The sequence below is a fragment of the Emiliania huxleyi genome (assembly GCF_000372725.1).
Source record: "Emiliania huxleyi CCMP1516 unplaced genomic scaffold EMIHUscaffold_667, whole genome shotgun sequence".
NCBI classification, from domain to species: domain Eukaryota; phylum Haptophyta; order Isochrysidales; family Noelaerhabdaceae; genus Emiliania; species Emiliania huxleyi.
Window position 1 is genome coordinate 1 of NW_005197000.1, and position 16,264 is coordinate 16,264.

General features: G+C 65.7%; 6 protein-coding genes across 6 annotated transcripts in view; 4 read left to right on the forward strand and 2 right to left on the reverse strand.

Moving 5' to 3' along the window:
- Positions 1 to 2,124: 2,124 nt before the first annotated feature.
- On the forward strand, positions 2,125 to 3,655 carry EMIHUDRAFT_459857 (hypothetical protein). Its single transcript, XM_005762705.1, has 4 exons — positions 2,125 to 2,648; positions 2,785 to 2,965; positions 3,040 to 3,218; positions 3,354 to 3,655. The coding sequence occupies exons 1-4, from the start codon at positions 2,143 to 2,145 to the stop codon at positions 3,514 to 3,516; spliced, it is 1,029 nt and encodes a 342-aa protein (XP_005762762.1). The 5' UTR covers positions 2,125 to 2,142; the 3' UTR covers positions 3,517 to 3,655.
- A 142-nt stretch (positions 3,656 to 3,797) lies between these two features.
- On the reverse strand, positions 3,798 to 5,983 carry EMIHUDRAFT_248436 (hypothetical protein; the record flags this gene model as incomplete). The annotated part of the gene is made up of 4 exons (XM_005762706.1): positions 3,798 to 4,029; positions 4,110 to 4,756; positions 4,952 to 5,584; positions 5,861 to 5,983. 4 exons carry the CDS (start codon positions 5,981 to 5,983, stop codon positions 3,798 to 3,800), a joined length of 1,635 nt encoding a protein of 544 aa, XP_005762763.1.
- A 634-nt stretch (positions 5,984 to 6,617) lies between these two features.
- Positions 6,618 to 7,948, reverse strand: EMIHUDRAFT_459858 (short-chain dehydrogenase). The gene is made up of 6 exons (XM_005762707.1): positions 7,870 to 7,948; positions 7,557 to 7,805; positions 7,334 to 7,381; positions 7,093 to 7,218; positions 6,845 to 6,895; positions 6,618 to 6,751 (listed from the first exon to the last, which is right to left on the reverse strand). The coding sequence occupies exons 2-6, from the start codon at positions 7,659 to 7,661 to the stop codon at positions 6,668 to 6,670; spliced, it is 414 nt and encodes a 137-aa protein (XP_005762764.1). The 5' UTR covers positions 7,662 to 7,805; positions 7,870 to 7,948; the 3' UTR covers positions 6,618 to 6,667.
- A 418-nt stretch (positions 7,949 to 8,366) lies between these two features.
- EMIHUDRAFT_120595 (hypothetical protein) lies at positions 8,367 to 9,425 on the forward strand (the record flags this gene model as incomplete). Its single annotated transcript, XM_005762708.1, has 1 exon — positions 8,367 to 9,425. The coding sequence occupies one exon, from the start codon at positions 8,367 to 8,369 to the stop codon at positions 9,423 to 9,425; it is 1,059 nt and encodes a 352-aa protein (XP_005762765.1).
- A 3,205-nt stretch (positions 9,426 to 12,630) lies between these two features.
- EMIHUDRAFT_248440 (hypothetical protein) lies at positions 12,631 to 13,491 on the forward strand (the record flags this gene model as incomplete). The annotated part of the gene is made up of 3 exons (XM_005762709.1): positions 12,631 to 12,717; positions 12,953 to 13,051; positions 13,375 to 13,491. The coding sequence occupies 3 exons, from the start codon at positions 12,631 to 12,633 to the stop codon at positions 13,489 to 13,491; spliced, it is 303 nt and encodes a 100-aa protein (XP_005762766.1).
- A 1,372-nt stretch (positions 13,492 to 14,863) lies between these two features.
- Positions 14,864 to 16,264, forward strand: part of EMIHUDRAFT_248441 (hypothetical protein) — a gene marked incomplete at both ends in the record, with an annotated part of 3,264 nt that continues 1,863 nt past the window's right edge. Inside the window, 4 exons of the mRNA XM_005762710.1 lie at positions 14,864 to 14,926; positions 15,091 to 15,148; positions 15,229 to 15,395; positions 15,929 to 16,168. Coding sequence (XP_005762767.1) covers positions 14,864 to 14,926; positions 15,091 to 15,148; positions 15,229 to 15,395; positions 15,929 to 16,168 — 528 coding nt within the window. The remainder of the gene's footprint in view (positions 14,927 to 15,090; positions 15,149 to 15,228; positions 15,396 to 15,928; positions 16,169 to 16,264) is intronic.

A 16,264-nucleotide genomic window follows, 5' to 3' on the forward strand; every position in this document is an offset into this window, starting at 1 on the left:
CGCGAGCGAGCTCCGCCGCCTCCGCGTCGATCGACTAGGCACACCCAGTCTACTCGTCAACCCCGCCACAGGGGCGAGGACGCCGCGATGGCGGGAGATGCCACGAGGGGTCGCGCCGGTGGCGTTCCAGGCTCCCTTGCAGCTTGCTCAACCGACGGCCCTCGTGCATTCGCAGCATGTCATATCGCATTCTTTGCAAAAATGGCGTGTTGACTGTTGTTGTTGCCCATGGCGCCATGCAATTTTTTGTGGATGGCCGAGGCTAGTTCCATTTCACTGTGGCACAGCTCGCGTTACAAAACCTTGATTTTGACCATTGCGCGAAAAAGGTACATCTCGGTGCCTTCCAGAGGCAGCTGCGACCCCGCCGAGTGGACGGTAACGCACAGCAGGTGGCGCGGTGCGTTACCGTCCACTCCGCTGGGTCGCAGCTGCCTCTGCGCGTCCTGGGGATGTACCTTTGTCGCGCGCCGGAGACGACTCGACGCCGCTGAGATCGGAGATCAAGCTCTGACAGGTCGCACGTCGCTCCTTTGACGCCGACGTGACTCACCCGTGCAGATCACATCAGGACACGGTCTCGACGCGCTCGGTACGACGCCTGCGACCCGTCTCGGGTCAGGTGGCACGACGCTCATCGCGCCTACCAGCGCTGCCGTGCAGGTTGCCACGACGAGGTCGAGCACGCTTCTATACGCTCGCCGAGCCTTCCTTTCCATCCCATTTGGCAGCCTGGGAACGGTGGCGGTCAGAGGCAAAGCATACGAGGGGTGGTGGAACCACATGTCACGGCTACTGCCGGCTCGACCCCACGATAGCCTCCGGAGGCTGACTTTGAGGCACCATCATCGGACGATGTCGACGAGTTGAGTCGCGCTCGCGGTAGCCAGATGACCTCTCATACTAGTATCATCGGCCATGGCCGCAGGAAGCGCGGGGGAGGGCGCTGGGAGCAACACGGAGCTCCGTTGGACGTTTTCAAGATTAGCGTGTCAGAGTGAAATGGAACTAGCCCGAACCAGCTGCAGCGCTCTCATCACTCGTCTCTGGTAGGACGGGAACGAGATGATAGTAGGGAGTAGAAGAAAGCAAAGAGGAGCCCTGCGCACGCACGCGACTCCGCAGGAGAAGCCCCCCCCCCCCAGACAAAACACAAGGGAGAGGTGGGTGGGTCACAAAACAGCGCGCCACAAAAGGCGCTCAGAGCGGAGAGTTGGACCGGCGACACACAATATGTCGTTTCACCAGTGCCGACAAAGTGCCACCAATTGTCGCCACATATCAGTTTCACAGGAGCGCCGCCTCAACACGGGGTCTCGGCTCTACCGAGCCATGCTAGCTCCAGCCGCAGCCCCACCCGGCCGCCTGCGGGTGTTCCCGCAAGCAGAGAAGACTAATCCTGGGGGAAGCAACCTCGTCGAGGCAAGGACGCAAGATCACGAAGTGAGGTTTTCACGTACGTATCGCTCATTTGGTTCTGTACATCATATAGACGGCACCGGGCCGGTGCTTCTGCTTGCACTTTGAATGCCGTGGGGCTCTCCTGCCCGTGTCCGGGCGTGGAGATGCGAGGGTCGCCCCCCCTTGCCCCACCACCTTGTGTGTGTGTGGAGACACGTTTACCTTACCTTACCTTACCTCAGATGACACAAAAAGAGCTACGACGACATCGTCATCGATGCAATAACCAATATTGGTGTATAATATGAAGTAATTTTGTAAGCCGTTGGCGTAGTCCGTAGACAGTCCAGACAGAGACAATGGCCCACCCTGGCAAAGAGCGCTGCGAAATGGGAGAGGTGCAAATCTAGACCGGACGCGGGACCATCCACATCATCACTGGCTCGCGGCAGTAAGGGCACTCTTGCATCAGCTCAGAGCATGGCCCGCAAGCGCACAAGTGCCCGCACGCGGGAAATTTCCGGAAACGCAAAGTGCTGGGGACCCTCTGTTTTCCTTTTTGTTTGCCGGAAAACCTTGTACGTCGCTGACCTCGTCGCTGCCTCGTGTCTCGCGCCTGTCGCCAAAGAATCCTTGTCTTTCGCGCCCTCCCTTCTGTCCACCTCCGCGCAGTTGATTTCTTTTTTGCTCGGTCTCCTCAAGAGTCTTTCATCGTCTTCCGAGAGTTCCTCCTCGCCAGTCATGCTTGCGCTGGCTGCTCTCATTGCGGGTTCATACTGCACGCTCTTGCCCTTCGTCGGCTTCTTCATCCGGCTCACAAAAAGCGTCGTTCTCAACGACGCGCTCACTCTGTTTTACGCCGTCGTCTACTGGGCGCCCTTCTCGTTTGTCATGAACGTCTACGCGCGCCTCTTCCTCTCGCACAAGGTGGCAACCTTCCGGAATGCCCGCCCCTCCTTCGTCAAGAAGAACGCCTACAACTACTCGTCCGACACCGACATCTTCTACTCCAAGGATTACTCCGACCTGGACGACTCGTTAGAAGAATGGGGCACCGTCGAGTACCTTCCCTTTGTGTACAACGCCGTCCTCAACAAGTACAATACCCGACTCAACTTTAAGCAGGACCTGCACGGGCCGCTGCTTGATCTTGTCACCCACTCGACCGATGACGAGTTCCGCGTCCTCGACATCGGACCTGGGACGGGCAACTCGACGATGGACATCTCGTCCGCACTGCGCAACGCGTGAGTGCCACTTCTTGAGACTCATCGCTTGCCCACCATGCACTCGCCTGCCACTCCTCGCCGCGCCTCGGCCTTACGCAACCCAGCCTACTCTGGTCTTCCTGGCTGCCGGCGATGCGTCACCCCGTGCGCCCAGGTGCGTCTGCTGCCTCGACATCTCGGAGCGGCTGCTCAAGATGTGCAAGGCGCGCAATCCGCACGCGTACTGCTTCAAGGGCTCGATGGAGGACACTCTCTTTGAGGATGACTCTTTCGACGTCGTCTACAACTTTGGCGGCATCAACGAGACCGACATCGACAAGTCGCTAGCTGAGACGGTGCCACCTCGCTGCTGCCTCCCCAAGGATCCTGAATCTGCCATCCCTCACCGCCACCCACCCTGCTTCACCAGTGGCGTATCGCCAAGCCCGACTCACTGATCGTGCTCGCCGACGAGAACTTCGACGCGACCTCATGGCTGAGGAAGCTGTGGGTGGTGTTCATCTCCAACCTGACCTTCATCCACAGCTACTACTGGGACATGACCGCCTCGCGCCAGCCCAAGCAGCCCTTCCCCAAGATTCGCAGTTGGTGCCCCGCCGCCGTGCCCCGCCATCGTGCTGCCTCGATACCCACGCTGCCGCTCATCGCACCGCCCCGCACCGCACCGCGTTGCTGGCACTGTCGCGGTCTCACGGCGCGCCTCCCGTCGCCGTGGTCTCGCAGGCTCAAATCGCATGCGGGTGAGTACGAGGTGCTCTACGACGGAGTCAAGCCCGGCCTGTTCTTTACAATGGTGATCCGCAAGACCTCGGCCAAGACTCGCAAGCGCGGTCCCCAGCCTGCCATCCCCGTCTTCCGCCTAGTCGACTCTGGCACTGTGATGTGAGGCTTCGGCCGCTGTGCGTTGCTGTGCGAAAGACGAGGAGAGGCGTGGCGCGCACATGGACAGCGCTCGCTCTTTAGTCTGTCTACTTTGTTTACTATCCCATGTGTGAACAAAAAACAATGTATTTTACATACTTCTTCAAGCTTTGCAAGACGTCAAGTCGCTTGCGAGCTTGCGCTGCCGCCGGTCCACAGAGAGCAACACACCAATATGTAGTCGCCGCGGTTGTGTGGCGCAATGTTCAGCCCCGCGCCTCCTCCGTTCGCCCGGCCCGCTGCCTCCTACCCTTCCTCGTACGTCTCACTCTCGCTGTACGCCTGCTGCTCGCCATACTCGGCGCCGAGGTCCTCGCGGAGGGCCGACGCGTTGGCGAGGAGCTGCCAGGGCACCGGCCGCCGCGGCAGCTGGCCGGAAGGGAGCTGCCAAGGGCATACGTTGGAGCGCGTGTGTGCGAGAGCGCGGCAGAGGCGCCTGCCCGAGGCGGTGGCTCGCAAGCCGTGGCCGCCCATGCACCTCGACGGAGACAGTGAGCGGTCGGGTGAGGGGGCGGGACGAGGGTGAGACGAGGAGGGCGGAGGTTTGGAGCCGCGCACCGCATCTCGTTGCGCTCCCGCTTGCCCAGCCGGCGGAGCACCAGCTTCGCCTTGTCACAGCGGCTTGATGGAGGGCGGCCGTTCGCGCCGCCCAGCACCTTCTCGGCCTCGTGCACCATCCGCGCCTTTTCGAGCTCGGCCGTTAGCTGTGCCCGCCGAGCCGCAAAGGCGGCGCCGAGGGAGGAGATGCGCGCATCAAAGCGGAGAGAGAACTCGTCGTACAGCCGGTGGTCGAACGGCGCCTGCCGCTTGACCGTCGCCTCGCACTCGGCCATGTCCGGGCAGGCGCGCGCGGTGGTCGCCTCGCGATCCTCCGACCCCTCGGCGACGTACCTCCCCTTGGCCGACTTGACGGGCTGCGAGGGACGCGTGTAGAGCAAATGGGGGAGGCCGGCCAGGTCGGCGATCAGGAGCAGCGTCTCGTCGAAGCGCTCCACCGTGCCGACCACGTCGTACCGCAGCAGCGAGTCGCGCACGCGCTCGTACGCCGCCCGGTCCACCTCGCGAAAGCGCACATTCCGCTCGCTCGAGCCCGGAAGCATGTGCTCCGCATGGTCGCTGAACCACGGCTTATACAGCACGGCCGTCTGCAAGTTGGGCGGCAGCCAGTCGGCGAGCGTACGGCCGAACTTGCGCGGCTGGGCCGCCTGCTTCGAGGCGATGGACCAGCGGTGAAAGGAGAGGTAGTAGGAGAGCGGCGACCGCAGCCGCGTCACGAGCACCACGCGGCAGCGCGCGGCCACCGCCGCCGACGCGGCGAGCCCACCGTCCCCGCCCGCGCCGACGGGTGCGGGCGCGGGTGGCGGCGACAGCTCCTCTCTCAGCGCGGCGAGCTCGCTCACGTTGAAGCCGCCGGCAGGGTAGTGAAACTCGGCACAAAGGCGAAGCGCCGTCTCGGGCGCGCCGCCCCCGCTCCCCTGCTCCCGCAGGTAGTCGACCAGTGCGCTGCGTACGACGGACCACTGGTACGCGTAGGCGGCGTACCCCCAGTAGACGCACGCGCCGCGCGCCTCGTTGGCGAGGAACAGCTCGCGCATCGTCGAGCCGCCGTTCTTGTGCACGTGCCGGTCGAGCAGCGCCGTGCACTGTCCGCCTCCGCCGCCTCCGCCTCCGACCGCGCCCAACGGTGGGGGCGCCGAAGCGCTTGGTGGCAGTGCGAGCGCCGCTGCCTCGACGTCGTCGCTGGCACACTGTGGCTCAGGTGCCGTCAGGTGCCACTTGACTCCCTCCCTCACAGCGACGAGCCGCGGCTGATCCTCGCGGCCGGAGCATGGCTGAGGGGCGAGGGGCACGTCGTCGCCCCTCTTGAGGAAGCACGAGGGCTCACGGAAGACGGCGTGGCTACAGGACGGCCCGGCTTCCGCGCAGAGGCGGGAGCACTCCACCAGGTCGCGCGCAGGGTGCTGCTTGCACCATGCGCTCTTTGACTTTTTGCACCAACGGCATTTTCGCGCAAAGACGCGGATATCGATGCACTCGGTCGCGTTGGCAAGCACGTATGGGACCCAAACAAAGCCGTGTGAGCCGAGCGGTGGTGGCGGTGGTGACGGGCCAGTCGGAACGGGAGGCGGAGAGTCGTGCCGGGGTGATGGTGGTGGCGGCGGCGGCGGCGGTGGCGGCGGCGGCGGCGATTGTCGCGGGAGTGTCGTCCTTGCGCGAGAACGGCTGGGTGAGGAGTGGGGCTGGAATGAAGGCGGGAGCGGGATCGAGCGCTGATGCTGCGTCATTCGCCACAGCTCATTGAACCAGACAAAGAAGAGAATGCCAAACGTCGCCAGCGCCATCACTGGCGGCCTCGCCGCTCTGCCCGGCCGCACGGCGGGCTCGGACGGCACGAAGGCCGCCGGCTCTCGCGGGACGGAGCGCTGGAACATGATCGTGCGACCGGGCAGAGCGCCGCAACCGCGGGCTGCCGGCCGCTGGCCGAAGAAGCTCGCGGCGGGCGCGCGGAACTTGAGGAGAGACTTGTTCCGCTTCGTTTCGGCCACGTGGCCGGGGTCGTGGGGGTGGACAACCCCTCGCTTCGCGCTCGGTCAGGGGTAGTAAAGGGCACGCGGCTACTGCTTGCCAGCGGCACAGAAAAAACAAGAGAACAACCGTTCACTTGAACAGCCGTTCTCCGATCTCGAGATCGCCGCGCTGCTCCCCCTACATCTACTTAGCTCCGTCCGCTGTTCGTTCGGTCCCCGGCGGCGGCCCCCGCCCGCGCCGGTGCACGCGCGCCGGATGCCCTCTCGGAGCCGTGACACGGGGCAGACGAAATCCCACACTGGTGGATTTGGGGGCGATGCGGACCCCCTAATGCCAAAGGGGGGGGGTAGTCCGATGTCCGTGTATAGACCGTAGTCGGCTAGAGCTAACACCCTCCCGCACACTTGTGGGTCTTGCAAACCAGATTTTTTAAATGCCAAAAGAAAAGGGTAAGGGACCCCGCGGGACTGCAACACCCAACAGCAACGTGCAAGCAACACGGCGCAAACGTGGTCGGTGGTTTCCTCGTGCTCGTCTCAAACTCAATCAAATAAATATACACAACTCACCTAACCCCTATTTCGGTCTCACACCGCGCTAAAGCCGCCGTCTGCGAAGACGTGCGATCCGGTGACGAAGCTGGAGTCGTCCGAGAGGAGGAAGAGGGCGACCTGAAAAGCGACAGGGAGGGGGCGGCTCGCACGGCAAATCGCTGCTACACAGCTCTATCGGCTGAGGGCAGGGCCGGCAGGGTGGGGACTCGCCTTGGCGATGTCGTCGGGCTGCCCGAGCCGGCCCTGCGCCTCAGCGATGTCCTGCGAGGCGGGGACGAGTGGCGCGAGGGTGCGCATGGCTCGCCTTGCCAGCGGCGGGGCGAGCCTCTCCCTCTCGGGATGGGGCCGCGCTCTCCTGCTCCTGCTCCGTACGCACTCTTCCCTCAGGGGCTCTCACAGAACTGTCCCTTGAAGGTTCACGGGGCCGACTACAGTGGAGAGCGGAGAGAGGAGTGCTCCTGCTCCGATGCCGGCACGCCGAGCGCAGTGAGCTCGCGGATCTCCTTGCGCCCGTGTGGCGTGTCGACGAAGCCGGGGCAGACGGTGTTGCACCGCACGCCGCGGTCGCGAAACTCCACCGCCACCTGACGGAAGTCGCCGGCGCAGGCAAGTCTCGCACACGCACAAGTCTCGCGCGGACGTTTGCATGTACAATTTGTGTGCTGGATCGGGCGGTGGTGAGGGCTGTGGCTGTCGCACCGCCCTAGCGAACATGTGACACGCCCCCTTGGACGCGTCGTACAGCACCTGGGAGGAGAGCAGCACCGCGGCCGTTATAGAGGCTCCGTCCACAGTGCACGCCGCCGTCCACGCATGCCGCACGCAACCGTTGCACCAAGTTCCAAGAATTTGAGTCATCTACAAACCGAGCGCAACCGTTGCACCAAGTTCCAAGAATTTGAGTCATCTACAAGTCGAGCGCCTCGCCCGGCGTCGCGAACACAGCAGAGATGGAGGAGGTGCAGACGATGGCGCCGCCGCCCGCCTTGAGCATGCCCGGGAGGACCGCGCGCGTCATCAGAAACATGGACGTGACGTTCTTCGCGAAGAGGGCGTCCCACTCTGCCAAAGTGAGGTCGAGGAACGGCTTGACCGACAGCCCTCCCGCGTGGTTGAAGAGGCAGACGCACGGCCCGTGCGCAGCCTCCGCCGCCGCGACCGCTTCCGACACCTACCCGCGCCGACGCTGGCGTGACGCACGGCCCGTGACAACGATCGCGCGGCGGCGGCGGAGCCTGGCGCTCGCTGGTCAGGTCGCACGCCACAGCGATCGCAACGCCGCCCGCTGCACGGATCTCGGCCGCGACAGCCTCGGCGCCGGCGGCGTTGACGTCCACCACCGCGACCTTCGCGCCTTCGGCCGCAAAGAGCTTGGCCGAGGCGGCGCCCATGCCCGACGCGGCACCGGTCACGATCGTCGAGCGGCCCTCGAGCCGACCTGTCCTCCTATCGCACTCGACCTGAGTGGCGGCCAAGAGGCTCGAGCCCGCAGCCGCCGCCGCGAGGCGGGTAGAGGGCCGAGCGAGGAGGCGGAGCATGTCGATGCGTTAGGAGCACGGTGTTGGGGTCCAGTAATGGTCGGTGAGAGATGGGGTACAAGTCCGCCGACCGCCGCCAACCATCTGCCTTTTCTTTTTGTAGGTATATTGCAAATCAATCTTTTTTGCTACCCACGAGCACATAGAAATTCTTTTGCACGCACTGGGCTCGTGCACGCGGCACGATCAGCGTGATGAAGAAGCCCACATCATGGCAGCGACGCAAGGCCGCAAAGCTTGGCTTGGCACCGGCCGAGGTGCAGAAGCGATGCAAGAAGAAGAAGAGTCTGGCCGGTCCAGCGCAGGCGCTGCGCGACGCGTGCAAAAGGGCGAAGGACGCATCCGCTGCGTCGCGAGAGCGGCACCGGCTCGGTCAGCCGCCGCAGCCAGAGGACGCGGCGCTGGCGGAGGAGTACTCTCAGGCCAAGGCCGCGCTACGCAGGGCGCTCGAGGCGGAAGCCAGAGAGAAGGCGGCTGCCGCTCAGAAGACTGCAGCCGGGACCATCCCTGCTGAGCCTGCGTCGACGGCCAAGGGCGCGGCTGCGGAGCCGGCGTCGGTGACGCCTGCGTCGACGGCCAAGGGTGTGCCGAGTGGCGGGACGGAGGCCGCGGCGGAGGCCCCGCCTCCTCCCTCCAAGAAGGAGCTGAGGCGGCGCGAGGCGGCGGAGCGGGCTGTGGCGGAGCGGGCGGGCGAGGGCGGCGGCGACGAGCGCGAGCCGTGGACGTGCGAGACGTGCGGCGTGACGATCCTCGTGCGCCCCGACGGGCGGGCGCGGCAGCAGCACCTCCAGGGAAAGGCTCACGCCAAGAGGCTCAGGGCTGCGCCCGCAACCGCCGCCTCCGCCGGCGCTCCCTCTGCGGCCTCCGCGCCCGCAACCGCCGCCGCGCCCGCCGCCGCGCCCGCCGCCGTGCCCGCCGCCGTGCCCGCCGGCGGCGGTACGGGCTACTACGAGTGCAAGCTCTGCTCGTGCACGCTCGCCTCCTCCGCCGGCGCTCTACACGAGAAGGGCGCGAGGCACCGCGAGAGGGTGCAGCGGCTCGCCGCCTTTCTGAGGGAGCGGTCGGCGGCCGACGCGGAGCGCCCGCTCAAGCCCGGCGACTGGATCTGCACCGCCGCCTCCCACGCGCCGCAGCTGGTGTACGCAAACAGAGACAGCTGCTGCCGGGCCGGCTGCGGACGCGCGCGCGCGCAGGGGCTGTCGCAGTCGGAGGCGGCCACCATGGTTGCTCGGGGCCGCGAGGGAGGCGCATAGTCCATGTGCATAGAAATAAATATCTTTACTTCCAACACCCGGACGTTCCCAGGGTGATGGAAGGTTCGACGCACCCCCGGACTGGGCAGAGAGGTCCACCAACGTGTAAAGACGATATGGGCACTCCGCCCCGCCCGGGTTGTTGCACGAGTATATGGGCCACGATGTCTCAAATATGAGGGGTTTTGACTCCTACCGGCTCCTGACGCTATCCCTGGCAGCTCTAATGACCAGGATCAGTAGTGCTATGATAGAGGCTGCCCATACTAGCGCAGGAGCTGCCACACTCGCCCGGACCGTCCCCTTCTGGGTCCGGTTCCGCAGCCCGCGAGAGCCGATAGCGGGGCCGTGCCGCGGGTGCCTACTGCCGAGTGCCACAAACACTGCGCCGTCCCGCCATCACCTACAGGCTGTCTTGTGTGATGGTTGGGATGTCCAAACGCCACCATCTTGGCTCTTGCGACCTCAAACCCGCGAGCTGTATGGGTGGTCCTGACGTCGACAGACGCCCGAGGACCACGGTGAAGCTGAGCCGGAACGCGTCGACAAGTCTCGTCTGAGCCCGTTGCGGTCGCCGGCTGAGTCGCCGTGCACGGGCCGGTACCTCAGGCGTCACCTCCGCAGCCTCAGGTCTCACACTCCATCACCTCTGACGGGACGCCTTCGATGGCACGCTCGGCGGCGAGTTTGTGGCAGCTCCATCTCGAGTACGGCGTCGAGCCTACTCACTCCAGTTGGTTCGGCACACTCGGTGGGGTCCACTGAGTGTGCCGAACGCGCGAGCGGTGCGTCCTGGCAGCCCGCGCTGGCTGCGGAGCTGCCACAAACTCGAGACACGCTTTTTGGGACATTTTCGACGCTTTTGGCCCATATACTCGTGCAACAACCCGCCCCCACTTGCCCTGGGACTGCACAGGATAGCGTGCCCCGACAAACGGCGACACATAGCGGGGGACACCACGCCGGGGGGTATGCCTAGACTGTCGGTGCTTGGCGGGAGGAGGGGGAGAGGGAGGCCCGGTGGGAGGAGAGAGGGAGAGGGAGGCCCGGTGGGAGGGGAGGGAGAGGGAGGCCGCCTTGGGCTCTTCTCCTCCCCCCTCCCTGGGCTCTTCTCCTCTCCCCACCCTGGGCTCTTCTCCCCTCTCCTGCCTGGTACTCTCGGCCTGATTACCGGAGCGTCTGCTGGAGCAGACGCTGGGGGGACACTCACGCCCGGAGGCGGTACGCACGACCCGGAGGCGTGGGGATGGGGGGGCGCCGCGCCGCCGCCGCCGTGCCGCCTTCTCCCGCTTTGATCTCCCTCAGCTGCTTCTCCTCAACTCAACCTGTGAGCTTGCGAGGGCGGCGGGGGTGGGAGTGCTCTCGGGCGGCGTGTGCGAGCGCGCGCGGCGCGAATCTCTTTCGCGAGGGCACGGTGGGTCGGGTGAGTATCTCGCGCGCTCGCACTATTTCACGTTATGTGAGGCGCTGCCCCTAACTGCCTTTGCAAGAACCGCCAGCGGCGGTTGAACCGTTCGCGGTTCGAGTCGGGAGCTTTTGGCTCCCGGTTCGAAACTCGCGTGGAGGGTTGCTTCGCGGTAGCGAACGCGGGCGACGCGAGCGCGCGCGCGTGCGTGTGCGCTGCTGCAAGGCGAGGCGAGGCGCAGGCGCAGGCGCAGGGGCAGGCAAGGCGAGGCGGGCGGCGGCGGCGCGCGATCGTTCCTTTTGCCCGGGTGAGGCGTGGCGAGCACGTCGCGCGGTGATGACGCTGCACGCTGAGAAGTTCTTGGTGACCCACCGCGGTGGCAGCGAGCCAGAGCAAGCGACCTGCCGCATGACGGGTGGACCTCGAAAAAGAACTCCCCAGATGCACACACAAGACCACGAGACACGCGAGAGTGTGCGCGGCGGTCTCCGGAAGGGCTATTGCCAGGTGGCGGCCACGCCGGCGGCGGGGGTGGAGGCGGCGGTGGGGGGGGCGGGTACGGTGGCGGCACTGGCGGTCGCAACGCCTGGTGTGGGTCCGAGCGGTGGCGGCCACGCCGGCGGCGGGGGTGGAGGCGGCGGCGGGGGGGGGGGGGGGCGGGTACCTTGGCGGAACTGGGGGCCCCATCCCCTGGTAGGGAGCCTCAGTGGGGGCCCCATGACCCTGCGACCACTCCAGCGGTGGGGGCGGAGGCGGTGGTGGGGGGGGGCGGGTACGATGGCGGTACTGGCGGCCGCAACGCCTGGTGTGGAACCTCGGGGACGGCCCCTCGGCCCTGCGGCCGTTCCCGTCGCGGCTCCACGCGCCGATCGCCCACCGCACTCCGGGGGGGGGATCTAGCCCTTGCTCCCCCCCGCGGAGGGAGGAGGCCAAGGCCCGGGCTCGCCGCTGGCCTCGCCTCTCCCCCCCCTCGCGCTCCGCTAGGTCGTAAGCTGTCTATCAGTCGCGTTGCTCCCTCATTCGCCCGACCGATCCCCTTCGATCCGCACCCGCACTGCCCGAATGTCGAAGGCCGAGTTGTGTTCGGACAACGGGCCCGCCGACGCCACTCGCCTCTTCACACACACAGCAGGCGTATGCCATCATCGCCTGCCCCCCCGACGGTGTCGGTCCTGGTGCGATGTCGTTGACGAGGTATTCCTCCCCCCCCCACCGGAACACCTGCCCAAGACGGTCCGTCGAGCCAACCAGTCGTCTAGCCAGGCCCCGTACTTCCCGTGCCTGCACTGGCCCGAGCACGCCGATGCTGGTTGCGAGCGACAGACCGATTGCCCTAAGTTCCGCCAGGACCGCCTTCGCCCAGATCGTTTTCTTCTCTCTTGCACGATGTATACTATGTGCAGGCCATCGCGTCGCGCGGCGGCGGTCGCTGCGGCGCAGAAGCCGTCCTTTCGTTCGGAACTGCGCGAGGCCGAGCCGGCGGCGGCGGGAGCGGCGGCGGTAGACCAGCCGCCAATCGCGCAGGTGGCAGGTGAGGGCACGTCGGCAGTGGTGGTTGAGGCCTTCGTCTCGGCGCCGCCGCCGGATGCGCCGGCGGTGGAGGCGACGGTCTCAGCCGCCTCTAGACCAGCCGACGGCGGCGAGCCATCCTCCGCGCCAGTTACCGCCGCAGCGGATGCAGCGGACGCCGCGACGGCCGCACCCGCGGCGACGGCCCGCGGCGCAAAGCGCGGCCGTCCCGCCGCCGCTGCCGTCACTGCGACCGCCACGAGCCGGCGGTTCCAGCGGGAGCTGCAGTCGATGATGTACGGCTTTGGCGACGCCGCCGCGCCGCTGCCGCAGAGCGTGAGCCTGATGGAGGACCTCGTTGTCGACTACCTGCAGCGGGTGCTGCACCGGGCGAGCCGCGCGTAGAGAGCCGGCGAGATGAGGGAGGGGGGAGGGGTCCAGGGCGCCCGGCGCGAGAGGGGAGCCGCACTCCGCCGGAGCGCCCGTCCTCGCCCCTCCGCCCCCGCCTCGCCCGCACGCCTCGCCGCCGCCTTGCCACGACGCGCGGCCCGCGCCCTCTAGATAGATAGGAAGGCGAAACACAGTCCGACCAATTTCCCTCTCACCGCGGCAGGCGAGCGAGGTTGCCGAGGAGAGGCAGAGGCACGTGCGCCGCTCGTCGGCCGAGGGAGCACGCGTCAAGGAGCGCGACCTGCTCTTCGCCATCCGCAAGGTCGGCCGCGCACACCCTCTCACCCCGCCCGCCCCCTCCCCGCGCCGCTTCAGCCTCTCCTCAGGCCCTCCCTCCCTCCCTCCCTCCCTCCCTCCCTCCCTCCCTCCCTCCCTCCCTCCCTCCCTCCCTCCCACTCCTCCCTCCCTCCCTCCCTCCCTCCCTCCCTCCCTCCCACTCCTCCACGCCTGCGGGCGCCAGAGCGCTGTGCCCGTGCTCGGACGGCCCGCGGGCCGCCCGGGCACGATGCCTTCCGGACCCGACGCCTTCCCCGCCGCGTGGCCTGGCGCCTCCGGGGCTTACCCACACCCTTCGCTGCCGCGCAGGACTCGCGGCGGCTGCAGCGGGCGCAGGAGCTGCTCGAGGTCTTCGACGAGCAGCGCGAGGCGAGGAAGACGTACGCTAAGGACCACGAGGAGTACGCAAAGGAGGAGAGCCGCTGAGGCGTGGCGTGGCTGTTAATGGCCAGTCGGACGCGGCGAGGCACGATGCGCCTTTTGTACATGTAGCCTTCGTCGGCGCCAACCAGACCTCTTTTCTTAGGAAACAAAACTGTGTGGAAAAAATAGTCTCAGCTTGATGGGATAAATAAATAAATAAACAAAGAGCTGGACAAATACCAAATTCTCCAATAAATTATTCCGAATAAAAAAAATTGCTTTCGAAGAAAAACGAGCACGCATATTCTCCCCCCTCCATTCTCTCCCCCTTGGCGTGGCGCGCCTCTCCCCCAGCTCTCGGTATCGCGTACTGCACGAGGCTACCGTGGGCCCCGCCTGCGCGCTGGGGGTTCCCTTCCCTGTCGGGAAGCCTAGCTCTGAACCTGGGGTCGCTACCTAATGCGGGGCGAATGAGTGATGAAGTTAGTGCCTTGGTGTGCCCGTTCCCCGTTATGGCTTCCCCTGGTCTCGCGACCATGAATGAGAGCTCTCACTCCCAGGGTACTCCCGCGTATCTGGCTCCCTTATCCCCCCCCTCTTCCCCCCCCTTTCTCTCTCCGAGATGACCCGTGCTCTACGTGCCTAGGTTCGGTCTTCGGGGAGGGGGGATTGTCGGTGTGTCCTCTCGAGTTTTTCTCGCTGGACGCCCAACAGCTTCGATTTCCCTCCTTAGCGCCCCGGGTAGAGCGTGGTCTCCCCTGGAGCCTGCCACGCCCGTTCTGTCTAAGCCCAGGGTTCAGCTTTCCAGTTGATCCTTATCGGACTGGTGAGTTCCTTCTCGCTGTCAGTGTGACGCCCCGGCAAACATTGGCAGCGGTGCTACACACACTACGCCATCTTTCGTTTGAGTTTTAGAGTGTTTTTTGTTAACAATTTTTACGGGCTAGCGATGTCGCAGTACATGCGCACTCACCGGCCAAAAGCGCATGTCTTGAAGGTCCGATACTGGAAGCCCATATAGGCACCTTACACTCCCCCGCAGTATCGCACCTCTTGAGCGACACTACGTTTCCGCAGCTGGGGATTCTCCGGGTACCCCTCTTTGTACCCGTGCTGGCCGGATTCCTCCTCCGAACAACTCAAGTTCGATCGGCCCCAGTCTCGAACTGGCAGCCACTATCTCACCGGAGGTACCATGTCAGGAGACGGAACACGGAGGAGCTGTATAGGTCACTAGAGACCCACACCATCGCTACATCACCACAGCCACCAAGTCGGATACAAGTCGATGACACTGTGCACAGCAGGACAAACCAAACATGAGACGGTTACACAAGGACGGTCAGGCTACGGTCAGGAAGTAGGTTTGAGTTCACACTCTCCAACAGGCCCCCCGCTACGTCGCACGAGTGCAACCGGGTAGCGGGGGGCTAAAATGGCACCGATTTACGATTTTCCGCGCGCTGCGCGCGCCGAGCACGGCCACGGCGCCAAAAAAGTGCTTGCCGGAGTCCGTTTTCAGTGGGGGGACACACAAAACGACATTTGCATCGGCCGGGCGGACAAATTTAGTGCCTGGGAGCCCCTTTTAGAGCCTTCTAAGCCCATCCTGCTACTTTTTGAGCTCGGGTCCAGCAGAGCGCCTGCGCGTCCATCGCGCAGCAGACGCCGCTCGAGCTGCTCTGCTTCATCGAGGACTTTGCGCGGACGGCCCACCTACGTCGAGGCGTCGAGGCCGACCTCTTCCCACCCAGGTTTCGCGACTCTGCGTGGCCGACTCACACAGCGAGCCTTCCGAAGGCTCCTGGTCGTTGCACGAGATAATGTACATAACAAAGTCGCCCCAAGGCGCGCGTACCGGTAGCTATGACAGGGACCCCGCGGCCGCGGATCCGGCGGCGGACGGGGCTGGCGCGCAAGCGCCGGCCACCGTCGGGCCGCCGGGGATGCGCCGCGCACTCGCATCGGTTACCTCCATGAACGGCGGAGCTAAGTATTCTCGCGTCCACACCACACCTCGTCCAACGTACACACACTACTGTGCGAGCCGGCCTGAAGAACACAATTCTGCGTTTTTTTCTGCCCTCTCATCCGCCTACATCTGCATCTGCTGCACGCCGCCATGCTCGCCCTCGCTCTTCTCGCGACGCCCTCAACCGCCGCCTCTCGCCCCCGTCCGCGGCGCGGGGGGGCACTCATCGACACGCGCAACCGCACCGACTTCAGCACCAAGCTCGAGACCGACGCGCCGACGCTCGCCCTCGCGGCGTCTGCCTCGCGCAAACCCAACGAGGCCGCGGAGCTCCTGCTCCACCAAGACGTCCTCGGGGGTGGGGGGGCGCTGTTCGGTGCCCGTCCGGACGTCGCCACCTTCCATCCAACCTTCTCCATCCCGGCCTATCTCTCCAAGTTCAGCGGCGCCGCCTCGCGCGCCGCCGCCCCGACCACCCTAAAGCCCATCGGCGCCGCGGCCGACGCCGAGCTCGCCTCCGTTGGCGAGGCTGCCGGCGCGGCCATCGTTGGCGACGGCTCGCTCGCCGACTCCACCGTCAACTCCCTCGGTGTCACGTGCGGCGGCGGCGGCGCCCCAGTGTGGTGCGCGGAGCCGCCGCAGCAGCCGCTCGCCGAGCTCTGCGTCTCTGAGGATCCGATCGAGGCCTCGGGCTCCACGAGCAACGAGACGGTCTGCACGACCGCCACGGCCCACTCCAAGAGCGAGGCCGACGAGACGGGCACAAAGGTGTGCGACTCTCCGCTCTCTCCCACACCGTCTGCTCCGCCGCCCTCCCGGCCTCTCCATCTCCGCCCGGGCGTCGTCGCCGCCCCCCACTCTCCC